The sequence below is a fragment of the Peromyscus eremicus genome, chromosome 4 (assembly GCF_949786415.1).
Source record: "Peromyscus eremicus chromosome 4, PerEre_H2_v1, whole genome shotgun sequence".
Lineage (NCBI taxonomy): Eukaryota > Metazoa > Chordata > Mammalia > Rodentia > Cricetidae > Peromyscus > Peromyscus eremicus.
The window spans coordinates 87,516,710-87,530,315 of record NC_081419.1 but is presented as its reverse complement, the minus strand read 5'-3'; the positions used below and the strand labels follow the sequence as shown (position 1 = coordinate 87,530,315).

At 39.1% G+C, this 13,606-nt stretch overlaps 1 protein-coding gene across 6 annotated transcripts in view; it reads right to left on the bottom strand.

The window, feature by feature from the left end:
• Fmn1 (formin 1) overlaps positions 1 to 13,606 on the bottom strand; it is a 374,621-nt gene that overhangs the window by 145,294 nt on the left and 215,721 nt on the right. For all 6 annotated transcript variants that reach the window (XM_059261098.1, XM_059261099.1, XM_059261101.1 and 3 more), the window contains one exon: positions 1,445 to 1,532. In XM_059261098.1, the coding sequence (XP_059117081.1) occupies positions 1,445 to 1,532 (88 nt within the window). The remainder of the gene's footprint in view (positions 1 to 1,444; positions 1,533 to 13,606) is intronic.

Sequence of the window (13,606 nt, the reverse complement as noted above, 5' to 3'; positions counted from 1 at the left end):
CTCTGTTCCCAGCACCCACATGGTGATTAACAATAGCTATAACTCCAGTCCCAGAAGACTCTAAGCCCTTTTGGTTTGCATGGGCACTGTATACATATGGTGCATGGACATACATGCATACATAACATCCATACACACAAAATAAAAATAAATAAACCTCTTAAAACTTATATTGAGCAGCATTTTACTTAGGAAGTCATCTTTCCAGAGTTCACGTTCTGAAAGATTATTTTTATTCATATGTCTTTCTGAGGAACCAACATGAAAGACAAAATTTTCAAGTTTAGAAATCAAAGTGGGATTTTCTCCCTTCCTCTCAATTCCATTTTTTTCCTAGCCAGTCTATGCATCAACCTCTTTAAATGCTTTTATTTTAAAACTGCGCCAAAGATAACAAAGTGAAATGCTGTCATTTAAAGAAAGAAGTGGGAGGTGGGGGGAGACAATGGCAAAATCAAGAGGTTGTTATGTGGTTTTCTATATAGACATATTCCATCTAAAGAATAAGAAATGATTGAATCCATACATCAATATCTTATATATTCCTAATGAAGGAATAAACCTAGCCAAAAATCCCCAGTGCCTAGTAACCTCACGAGCCACTCAATACTAACTTCAAAGAAGTCGTGTGTGTATATATAACAAACAGCATCTATGAAGAATTCCTCAGTTACCCAGTGTAATTCTAAACCAAACTAATACTGCACAGGAAACAAAAGAGGATAGACGAATGTGAGAGATAAAACATGTTAATGTAATTGGCAAAATATCAAAGTGGGAAACTGTAAGGCAAGTGAGTGGGTTTCCTCAACAAATGAATTTCCAAGGTAAAACTCAAAATGAAAACAGAGCACAGAAAAATATACATTAAAAGAAATTTAAGAGACACCTCAATGACATGTAGGATGTCTTTTGGGGTCCTCATTGAAAGTAGGTGCCAAAGAAAGGGTGCATTAACAAGTACATAGCCAACCAAGCAAATGATAGCTGCATCCATGAAGATACTGAGAAACTTTTATTAATCATTTTTAAGACAAGTGATACAGTTGTATTTTGGGAAAGTCCTTTCACCTTTTACTGGTAGTACTAATGTTTTTGTGAGATGAATTACAAAATGTCTGAGAGATCTTTCTCATAACAATCTAGTTGGTGCAGGGACTGCTTATATCAAACAAAAGTAACAATGGATTCTAACTGGGTATTGTTACGAGACATTCTAACTTTTTGGTATGTTTGAAAATGTTCACAACAGAGTGCTCAGAAGACTTTCAAAGGGCTGTTAGGAATAGGAAGTGGATTAGCTGGAAATGCAGGAGGGATGATGTAGGCAACACCTCAATATTCATATAAAAATATCATGGTAAAGCTGCAATCTTATAATTAACATGCATGGAAAAGCTACAGAGAATTCAAAAGCCAGAGGGAAAAGATGGGAAAGACTTACCCTGTTGGATATCCTTCATTTCCAAATGTAAACTAGATATCAAGATTCCCACAGTTTGAGATCGTTTTCCGTCCAATAACTTGATGATCTATAATTTTAAATAAAAAGAGAAAATACAAGCTCAAACAATCATACAATCCCTCAGGGAAAAAAAAAACCAAAGACTTTAAGACTTTTAGATACAGTGATATACTTACGGAAAAACTGACCCAGTACCACAGGCACTTGACTTAATGCTTAAATGGAAAGCAGTGTGTCTACATTACAGACATTTTAAAAATAAAGGAAAATTCCATGCAGAGTTCAGCTGGTCTAACACAAACAGCAAAAATCTTTAGAATATTTTACTGATTTTTTTCTTTTAGGTTTTAAAATACTGTGTCTCACCATGTAGACCAGAGTGGCCTAGGACTCATGATCTTTTGCCTCAGCCTCCTAAGTGCAGAGGTTATAGGAATGTGCCACCACTCCTGACTACTTTGACCTCCTCAAACACAAGGGTCCTAGACAACAAGACATATCAATTCTGCCTGCTGCTAGGTAAAAGCAAGCTAATCCACAACTTCATTATTCAGGTAGCCACAAAGGTGGGAAGGATATTATCACAGAAAGCCTCCCTTGGTTAGAGAGTGCTACCTGCCACTCAACTTATATGCCGTGTTTTTTCTGAAGTTGGTTCTGCGTCCCCAAAACAAGGAGGGAGGCAAGTATTTGTAGGCTCTGCCCCTACATATGTACCAAATTCTCTTTATGCTTCTAATGAAACCTTCAGACACATCCCTCTAAGTTTATACTTATCTAGTCTTTTATTATGGAATTAATCAGATTCCTTTTCAAAACACCCATCGTTGTACATCATATCTCTAAAACCTTTTCATCTTGAATGACGGAAACTATCTGAGTGGCAACCTCCCAATACTACCTTCCCCCATATAGAATCAAGTCATCTATGAAGAGAGAAAACTCTATTTGTTCTTCTTCATTGTGGGTGTATTAATTACTTAATTAAATATGGTGGTTTGAATAGGGATGGTCCCTATACACTCAAATATTTGAATTCTCAATCATTGGGGAGTAGTGCCCCTTGAGAGAGATTAGGAGGTGTGGCCTTGGTGGAGGAAGTATGTCATTGGGCGTGGGATTTGGGGTTTCAAATGCTCAAACAAGATCTAGTGTCTTGCTCTCTTCCTGCTGCCTGCCTATCCAGATGTAGAACTCTTGCTACCTCTCCAGCACCATGTCTACCCGAGAGCTGCCATGCTTCTAGCCAAGATGCTAATCAACTAAACCTCTGAAACTGTAAGCCAGCTCCAATTTAATGTTTTCCTTTATAAGAGTTGCTGTGGTCATGGTCTCTCTTCACAGCAATAGAACACAGATTAAGACATTAATTAATTAATTACATCATTAATTAATTGATTAATTTTTCTTGCCTAGAACCAGCTAGACCCTCTACTACTACATTAACTGAGATGGTGAAAGTGGGCACCAATGACTTGTTCTTGATTTCAGTGACAAAGGTTTCAGTTGATCACCATTGGTTAGGGTATATCTTCAAGCTTTTAAAACATGGCCTTCATTATGCTCAAGTAATTTCCTTCTGTGATTGGTTCAGTATGTCTTTTTAAATCAGGAAATGTGTCGTGCCAGTTAGTTTTTTGTCAATTTAACACAAACTCAGTTTAGAAAGAGGAGCCTCAGTTCAGAAGATGCCTCTGTCAGACAAGTATGTAGGGAATTTTCTTGATTATTGATTGATGTGGGAGGGCGCAGCCCAGTGCTAACCTTGGACAAGTGGTCCTAAGTTGTATAAGCAAGCAACCTTACAAGCCATCAGGAGACTGCTAGTAAGCAGCATTTCTTTGTGATCCCTGCTTCAGTTCCTTCCTCTGGGTTTCTGCCTTGAATCCCTACCCTCACTTTCTTTGGTGATGCACTGTTAGCTTTTGGTCATGGTGTTTTATTGCAGCAATAAAACCCCAAGACAGATGTCAAATTTTGTCAAGTGCTCTTTCTATGTCTCTTGAGATGAACATGTGATTTTTATCCTTTGTTTTGTTAATGTATCCAAATTACACATACATACACACATACACACACACATACCACACATACACACACACACCACACATACACACACACACCACACATACACACATACACACCACACATACACACACACACACACACACACACACACACACACACACACACACCACATACACGTGCATATACATATGGAGGGAGACAGAGGGAGAGGGAGAGAGGGAGGAAGGAGAGGGAAGGGGAGGGGAAGAGAAAAAGAGAGAGAAGAGAGAGAGAGAGAGAGAGAGAGAGAGAGAGAGAGAGAGAGAGAGAGAGCAACCACCAGCTATTAGAGCTGGTGATAAGCCCTGTGTAACTATAACATGTGATCTTTCCAACATTATCTTGAATTTGGCTTGCTAGTATTTTGTTGGCGGTATTCTTCTATATTTACCAGGGTCAATGCTGCTTTTCATTTCTTGCAGTGTCTTTAGTATCAGAGAAATCCTCACTTTATAAAAAGAATCTGCAAGTGTTCCAATTTCAGATTTTTGAAGAGTTTGTGAAACAATGGCCTGGACTTTTCCTCCAGTATTTGGTAGACTTGTCCACTATTTTCCCTTCAGAGAGATGCTAGAGTTCTGGTTCAATTCTCTTGCAGCTGATAGCTGTTCAGATTTTCTGTTTCCTCATGATACTGCCTTGGGTGAGTTACAGGTTTCTAGGAATTGATCCATCTCATCCAGGTTACTCAAATTTTTGGCCTATCAAGTATGGATATATATAACTATTCATATTGGTTTCTCATATTTTTTCTGTGGTATTAGTTATAAATTCTGTGCTTTTGTTTTTGATTTCACAAATTTGGGTCTGCTCTCTTTTTTTCTCTTTCCATTTAAAAATTTGTCAGTTTTGTTTATCATGAAAAACACAGTTTTAAATTTTTTGACATGTTTCCTGTGGAGGCCCAAATTACTCAGGATCAGAGAACCTGAGCTTGCTTTACCCAGCAGGTCTGCATAATGGGATGATTTGGCCATGGACATGTTTACCAGGTGTTTGGAAGGGTCTGCACTTGGCTGTATGGTGTGCCTTGATCTTGCAAGGGAGAGGTCTTTTGTCTCTCCCCTTGACATATTATAAAAAACCTTTTTGAATAAAGTTCTGGGTGATTGGGTATTGATCCAGGGCCCTCCCAAAGATATCTTGTGTCTCTTTCTTTTCATCATCTAGGTCTATCTTTCTACCTAATATTCTCTCATTCCTCTCTCCTCCATCCAAGAACCGTTGGATAGGTGGGAGGAGGTCGGAGCTGGCATCTCGCAGTCTCCTAGTTTCCAATCCTCCTTTTATGGACTCATGGTCAAGTGCTTACTTACTGTTTCACCCTTCTGCTGACTCTGGGCTTAGTCTGTTCAAGTTACACAATGTATGGAGTTATATTGTTAGGATATTTTTCAACATACTCGGTCAGATCTATAAACCTCCATTATTGCTATCTGTGGTATCATGTAAGGTTCAGTATGCTGTGTTTTGTTTTTGTTTGTCTCAAGCAATTTTTCTATTTTCCTTTGAGTTTCTTCTTTAACTCACTAGTTGTTCACAAGTGTGTTGTTTAACTCCAACTTATTTCTGATATTTCTAGTTTTCTTTCTGCTATTATTGCTAGTTTCATTTCATTGTGGTCACTATCTACTTGGTATGGTTTCAACACACAAACTACTTGGTATGGTTTCAACATCTTAAATTCGTTGAGACTTATTTTGCGACCTGATATTCTCTCAACCCTGGACAATGTTCCAACTGAAAGGAATGTGTGCTCCACTCCTGTCATCAGAATGCATTGCAGAGTCACCTCGAGGCATCACAGGGGACTGGCACCAGGGCCATCACAAATACTCAAATCTACTGATGCTCTAGCCTGTTACTGTATGCTTAATAATTACTTATACTGCCATTGAAATGTAAATTGTATGTAGATCTTTTTTAGGCAGTATTGCTCTGGGTATAATGAAAAGAAATATATCTGCCTATGTTCAACACAACTATCATAGTCCAACTAGGTGAACAAGAGGCAAACAGTGCTCCATGATTGCAAGAGAGACCGAGGAACTGAAAAGGCTATGGTAGAGCATTCCAACCTGTCACTCCATGCACAGGGGCCCAGAACAGTACTTGCCATTCAAGCTTTGCTTTCTGGTTCTTCTGGAGTTAAAGTTCTGTCTGTTTCACATAGTTGGTGCTGATGTTGGGTGTATGCATAGTTATAGGTATGATATTTTTTGATGGATTGGCTATTTTATCACTATGTACTTTCTGTCTTTTATAACAGTTTTTTTTACGTTAAGTATTTCATAGAGTCATGTTTTATATGATCATTTGGCTTATTTTTTTTTTCTTAGCTAAGGATTTTTCAGTTTTACTGAACTTTATAAAAGCAACTCAAATTGTCTTTTTCTATACTTTCTTATTTTCATGCCTTAAGTGTGTTCCTAAGTTTGAAGTGACTCTCTTGTGGAAAGCGTACTGCTCAGCTTTTTATCTTGCAGAATCTGTCAGTGACTGTCTTCTGATTGAGAAAAATTATCCATTTACATTTAAAGACTTTATTGATAGAGATGTACAGCTGCCAGCTTGTTCATCTCTCTGGTTTTGTAATTTGTTACCCTTTTCTTCTCAGGCTACTCTCTTTGTCTTGTTCATTTTTTACAGGGATATACTTTGATTCCCTTCTTATTTTCTTTGAAAGGCCTTTTGTTCAAACCCTGTCTGGTTAGCTCAGGATTTACTTTAAATGTCCTATATTTGTAACTATCTAATTTAAGCTGATCACTCACATACTTCTACTCTTTTACTTCTTCACCTCCTTGTACTACATTACTGGTGTCACGAGTCACATACTTCTGATGGTGCAGTCAAGAATGCATTAAGCTTCTTATACTATTCTTTAAAGCCCTGTGGCATGGGTAAAAATTATTTACTCACAGCCATTAGAGTATCTTATATTTGTTTGGATATGTTCCTCACCAGTGAACTTTGTGCGCACATGCGTGTGTGTGTGTGTGTGTGTGTGTGTGTGTGTGTGTATGTGTGTTTCAGCTTACAGAATAAACATCTGCCTCATTTTATATAAAATTCATCACTATGTCAAGTGGTGAAGAGCTTCTGTAGCTGCTGCTCATCTTTGTTTACTTTCCTTCATACCTGAGGGAGAGTTGCTTGCAAACATTACAATTGGCTAGGAGTTTTCTTTCAGTATTTGGAATATAGCATCTTTCAGGCCTAGAAGTCATGTTTGGAAAGTGTGCCTTTTCATATAACAACTGGCTTTTGTCTTGTGTTCACAATTATTTCTCTCCCTTTACCTTCTGAAGATTTGATTACAGTATATTTTGCTGTGTCCTATTGAGTTCTCCTCATTGGGGTCCATTAGACATCCAGATTCAGGAAGCTCATTTCCACACCTATATTTAGGCCATTTTCTTTTGTCAAATGTGCATTCTGCACCTCCTCTCCCATCTTCTCCCATTATGTGCTGTTTGGTCTGCTTGGTGACATCCTTTATTACCCGCCCCCTCAGATATCGGAGTCCAGCTCTGACCTGTCAAAGGGTTCGTGGCAGGGAGGAAAGAGGAATGAGGAAATATTAGATAGAAATATAGGCAGAGATGGAGAGAAAGACAGAGACACAGGATAGCTTCGGGAGGGCCCCAGGTCAATATGCAGTTGCCTCAAGTTTTATTCTAATGGGCTTTTTATACAATACCAAGGGGAAAGACAAAAGACCTCCCCCTTTCAAGATCAAAGCACAACATATAGCCAAGTGTAGACCCTTTAAAGCACCTAGTAATTTGGCCCCTTGGCCAAATCATCCTATTATGCAGTCCTGCTGGGTAAAGCAAGCTCAGATTTTCTGACCTTGAGTAAGGCCTTACTATGAGCCTCTGTGGGCCCCCACATTTAGACTTTCTTCACTCTTTCATGCATTCTTTTAGCTTTGAACTCTCCAGTCACCTCCTCTGCCTGGGTAAGAATGCTGCTGAAGTTTTGTAGTAGTTGTTCAACTCAGTGATTAGGTTTCACCACTTTACAGTTTCTTTTTGCTCATTTCAAATGCTTTCTATCTCTGCTAATCTCTCATCCTGTCCCTGCCTCATTTCCCCCAGCTTCCTGAACTTCACTATCACATTTATCCCGAATTACTTGTCAAGTACATCATGCGTGTTTGCAACTACAAATTCATTTCTGTTATTTGTTTTGTACCTTTGCTAGGTCCTAGCCTCTGTGTTTCTCTATATACCTTGTTACTTTTAGGCTGATATATTTATGAAAAAATATAGTCATTTCCCCCAGTCTTTAGCTTTACAGATTGGTTTCAATAGAGAAAGTCTCTTGCCAATAAGCCAAAGTAAGTAAGAATTCTTAGGTCCATGGATGAGCATTCTTCAGACATATAAATTCCCAAGCTCCCAATGAAAGCGGTCTTAATGGCTTCCCCACACTATGATTCTTCTTCCTCTGTTGTCTGGAGCACCATCACTTCTCTAGAGACATTAATATTTTTCCCAATTCACTTTTGTTCTCATCATCCCCCAAGCATCTAGAGTATGTCAGGTCCTATGAACAAAATGAGTTGAGTAAGAAAGAAACCAGCTGAAAAAAAAAATTAGAACATTGCGTGCAACCTCCACTCTTCCCATTCCTATAACCCATGGGGGAAGCCACTAAGCTGTGCTGGCCTCTGCCTGTACACCACAGGTGCTCTATAGCAATGGCAAGCCACCCAGCCAGCTCTTTTTGTTCCCAGTAGTCCCTACTCATGGACAGTATGCTGGGCTTGTCAGCACTCTTAAGTCAGGAAGACAGAAACCAGTCCCTGGGCAGCCCTCCAAAAAGCCAGAATACTGATTTCACGCTCCAACTTTTTCTTCCCAAGGGAGAAACCAAGAGTTAGGGGTTTACTCCAACCCACTCTACATTGAGAAAAGGGAAGAGTAAATGGAAAATAAGTACATGCTAGTTAGCGTAGTCACCTTTGCTCACAGCCTCCCCCAACTTGGCATCTTCTCTTCTTGGATTCGGACAATAGAAACTGGTCTTTCAGGTGCCTCCTGAATACAACTGACACAAATGACCATCTTCTCCATTTCCCTTCTTAGAGAACCTAAGAGTGTTCTGTAGATCACTATGCAGTGAGCACGGAGGATGGTCTTCAATGTGAAAATGCTACACATCTTCCTAGCATCTTTACTGTGATGCTCTTTAGGGAACAAGACATGTGGGAAGCTCTTAACTGATGTCTGGATTTCTCATAAAGAAAATTGGGATGTACATGGGATGAGGAGGGTCTGGTGCTTTCTACTTTGACGTCTTAACATCATGACACGTTTCTGAGAGGTAGACATACACAGAAAGAGAGGCGAGTAGTTAAAAGTGGCTGGTATACACTAGGCATGTTGCCCAGCCCCAGGTGGCTTACATGGCTACAGTACGAGCGTGAACTACTGTATTGAAGCTGAGTCGGACCACATGGCAAGGGGCCTGGCTTCTCCCTCAGAGTTGGAGGTCAGCATCACACAAACTACAATTTGAAATGTAGAGGGAGACAAGGAACAGGGGAGAAGGAACATATAGCTTAAAATACCTTCCGTAGCCCAGTCATGTCCAATGACTAAAGGGAGACAAATGGAAACAAAACAAAACATGCACCAACCTCAGACAACTTCTAAAATGACCGAAGGAAACTGCTACACATATTTCGGTCATTTCAAATTTAGTCAGACTGGCAAGTGTTAGGAGTAAGGAGGTGAAGGAAACTGGAAAGCTGAACGGGAGAAAAAGAAAGGTTTTCGTTTATTTGCTTCTTCTCAAGTCTCAGCCAACCTGATCACAACACCGGCTGGAGCAGAGCAGGGTCCAAGCACCAAAAACTCTCATGCTAAAGACTCCAACTGGCCAGATGTAATGCTAAAGACTGGAGATACAGATCAGGTTCTAAAGACTTAAGTTCACAGAGATGTTTGTGCCGTGAATTTTGTTTTTCACCTTTCTTTTTGTGAATCTGTATTTTTAATAACAGAAACAAATGTCTTTTAGGTGTGTGTGGTGTGTGTGGTGGGTGATGCATGTACATGGGTGTACAGGTGACGGAGAAGAACATCAGGTACCATTCTCCATCACTCTCTACCTTATTTCTTTAGGACAAGGTCTTCTCCTGCTAACTGGCTGGCTGCCCATCCTGCTCACAGCATCCACTTGTCTCCATCCCTCAATTCTGGGGTTACAGGTACACACAGCCATGCCTGGCTGTGAATGCTAGAGATTTGAACTCAGATCCTCCTCCCCCTCAGTTATCTCCCCAACTCCACAGATGCCTTTGAAATTTAAAAAGTGCAAACTATTTAAAAATATAAAGAGTAGCCTGGCAATGGTGGTACACACCTTTAACCTCAGCACTTGGGAGGCAAAGGCAGGAAGATCTCTGTGATTTCAAGGCCAGCCTGGTCTATAAAATGAGTTCTAGGACAGCCAGGGCTGTTACAAAGAGGAATCCTGTCTCGAAAAACCAAATATACATTTATATATAATAATAATTAATTATATATCATAGTAATTGTAATTAACATGTATAACACATATATATTTGATTGTATCTTTTATTACATATTATAGTTATTGTATAATTATAATAACTAATATGTATAATACACACACACACACACACACACACACATGAGAGAGAGTAAAAATGCGCTTTTCTGATTTTACTCTCCAGTTAACCAGCATTGGTAATGGGGATTTTCCACAGTCTACACCTAAACATGCCCACATGTGTAGAACTTATGGATATAATATGGAAGTAGCACACTGGAGTTGTAGTTCAGTGACGGAATGAGTACCTAGTATGAGCAAATGAGGTCCTGGGCTCACTAGTGAGAGAAGAAAGGCAAGTGTATGCTTTCATCTGTGCAGACTGTTTGTTTTTGTTTTGCTTTGTCTTATTCTGCAACTTTTGTCCCAGTCCAGAAATACATCCCTGACAAATCCCATGTCCACAAGTATGTGATACTGTTTGTATCTTCTACTGAGGGATATTAGGACTTCCCCAAATGCTGCCAATTAAGAATGTTGTGATCACCACCAAAGGAAGGATCTTACCTATAGTCATGAGTCTGTCTTTTCGTAGGATAGAATTACAGTTGTTCAAACAATATTCCCATTCTAAAATTTGATACGCATCACCAAATTGTTTTTAATAGGTGGAAGAAACTTATACTCTGACAAGTATTTGGCAGAATGATTGTCTTCCTGCCCCACTTATTCCTTTTATTACCAAGTAAAATCTATTATTCAAAAAAAAGGTAAAATGTTTTTCATTCTTTCAATCTACAATTTTACTGATGTAATAGCAAGATTAAAGATTTGGGTTATGGGCTTCATGTTCTTATGAACTGTCTTCATATCCTTCTTGGTATGTTCTCTAATGACTAGATTTATTAGACTGGTATGCTACAAAGGAATTTAAATAAAGATATAGCTGAACAGGAGGAAGAAAGATTTTCCAAGAGACTGCCATAGAGAAAGACATTTTCTAAGGGAATATGAGGCCTGAGAATCACCCTTTACTATGCCCCAGTCCACTGTACCTTCAAGAGTCCAGACATACAGTTGGGGGCATTGAGCACTCCACTATTGTAAATTTTACTCCATTAGTGGCTCCCTGTGAATTTGGTATAATTGGCAATGTTTCTGCATTCTGAAGTCCTATAAGGTAAATGTGCCGCCTCATGCTAGGGGTGATTTCAGGGTCCTGGAAACAAAAACATATGGCTCAGCTAGCCCGACTCTCAGTTCTTAGCTGTGATGAAAATCCAGGGTCTCCTTACCAATTATATCTTCATGAACTGAGGAATCTGCCTTTTTAATTGAATAGCCAGAAGAAAACATGGAAGCAAAGAGACAAAGAAAGCAAACAGAAGAATGACAATTTCAAAGAGGCCGAGTCTTCGAATTGTTTGGTTTTCTACCAATGGTCATTATTTTGTTTTAAAAGTAATTTTTAATAATTTTTAGGATCAATATAAAACTTCAAATAGTCAGAACTCAATGTAACAGAAATTTCCCCTGTTTTTTTATTGTGTTACATATATCATTAGTAACTAATTTCTAGATAGACCAAAGTAAATATAAAGAATTCTTCTTGGAAGAGAAAGACCATAGAAGACAAGAAGATGAATGAGTATTAGATATTTGTTGCACCAAATTTACTGACTTATCTAGGATAGAGTAGGCTTGAAAGAAATCTAAAAATTGATTACACCTCCATATTTTCAGATTTAGTGAATATTCTAGACTGGTGATCATGATGATTACTGGAAAAATTAAGATTCCAAAGTTGTCTGAGATTGTCAGATATTAAATATCTTTTCATAGTAGTATGATTAATTTAAAAGTCAACTTTCCACAATTTAGAGTCAACTGAGAAAAGAGACTCAATGGGGGAACTGTCTGGATCAGTTGATCTCAGGGAATGCCTGAGTAATTTTCTTTGTTGTTAACTGAAGTAGGAAGACCCAGTCTACTGTGGGCAGCACCATCACCTAGACAGGAGGTCTTAAACAGTATAAAACAGAAGGAAGCTGGCTGAGTGAATCGATCAGCATGGATACACTCATTTTTTCCTTGCTCTCGACTATGAATGTGGTGTGGCAAGTTTTCTCAAGCTTCTGTCTTTGTAACTTCTATGCAATAAGGGATTGTAACCAGGAACTGGAAGCCAAATAAACCCTTTCCTCCCCTAAGTTGGTTTTAGTCAGGATGTTTTATCACAGCAACAGAAATTAAACTAGGACAAGTATGAATTTAACTGTTACATTTAAAAAAAATAACCACAGAATTCTAAATACAAAAGGTTGTATCAAACCAATTAGAAAATAAAAATCATTAAGACCAACTCATTCCATGTAGTAGTCTGGTTTCCACTACTCAAGCCTACTTTAAGCATTTTTTAAAGTTGTCTGCTCTAAAGAAACAATATAACAACCTAGAAAGAAGAAGGCTTAGAGTGACAACATCAGTAGTTCTCCCCTTCAGCTGCAGGCTGAGCCTTTGTGGTCCATTGGCCAGTTATGGGATCAGCATCATGATTAGGTGGAACAAGTTTGAAGTCAGAAGTCTGAAGACTAGCACTCTGTCTCTAGTCCTTGTTCATCAACTCATCCGTGTGCCAGGGTTGGACAGGCAGTGTGTCCAGAACAGTAGCTCTCACAATGTGCAAATTGACATGTGTGCTGCAAAGGATGGAAAGGTTATACATGCATGTGTGTATGTGTATACATATCTCTGTCTAAAGGGAGTTCAAAGACTAGTTTAAACATATGGGGCTAGTGCGATAGCTTGATTGGCAATGTGATTGCTACACAAGCATGAGAACCAGAGTCCAAATACTCAGCACCCGTGTGAAAACCCAGGCATAGTAATATGTGCCTATAATCCTGCCACTGGGTAGGTGGAGACAAGAGTATTCTGAGGGTTGCTGAAAATGAATTTATTTAGAGAAGGATTCTAAATGAGATGGCTGTTCTATAGTGTCTGGGAGACTCCAAAACAATTCTCAAAATGTTACCTTTTCCCTTCAACACAAGTCCAAATTCTGACCTTCAGAAAATCTCTCCATGGAGACCAGCAGAGAAATAAGGCTAGCGTACCAGGAGCCCCATGCTCAGACACTGTTGCCTCTGACTTAGATGGCTACCATGCTGGAGATGCTTCAAGGCTTTAGGACCCAAAGGCAGTGAGGGCTCTCATGATGGAGAAGGGCACAGGGTCGGTCCATCACTTTTCATTGCTGGACATTGGTAGGACCCCTGACTTTAACATTCTAAAGCTTCATCTGATGAGTCTCACGTTAATACTTTTCATGTTCATGCAGATCCAGTACACAGGAGGCATGTGTTAGCTCCCAGCTAGAATTTGTTCCATAGAGGTTCTCCAATAGCAGTGTCTAGTCCGGGTTGTATGGAAAAGTTCTTTCAGAAAGCACTTACTGGAGAATGTGAAAATTGATATAACTTCGTTTATCCAATGTGGACTCTATTGAACTAAAGAGTTTAGAATCATTTAAACCTTAACAATGAA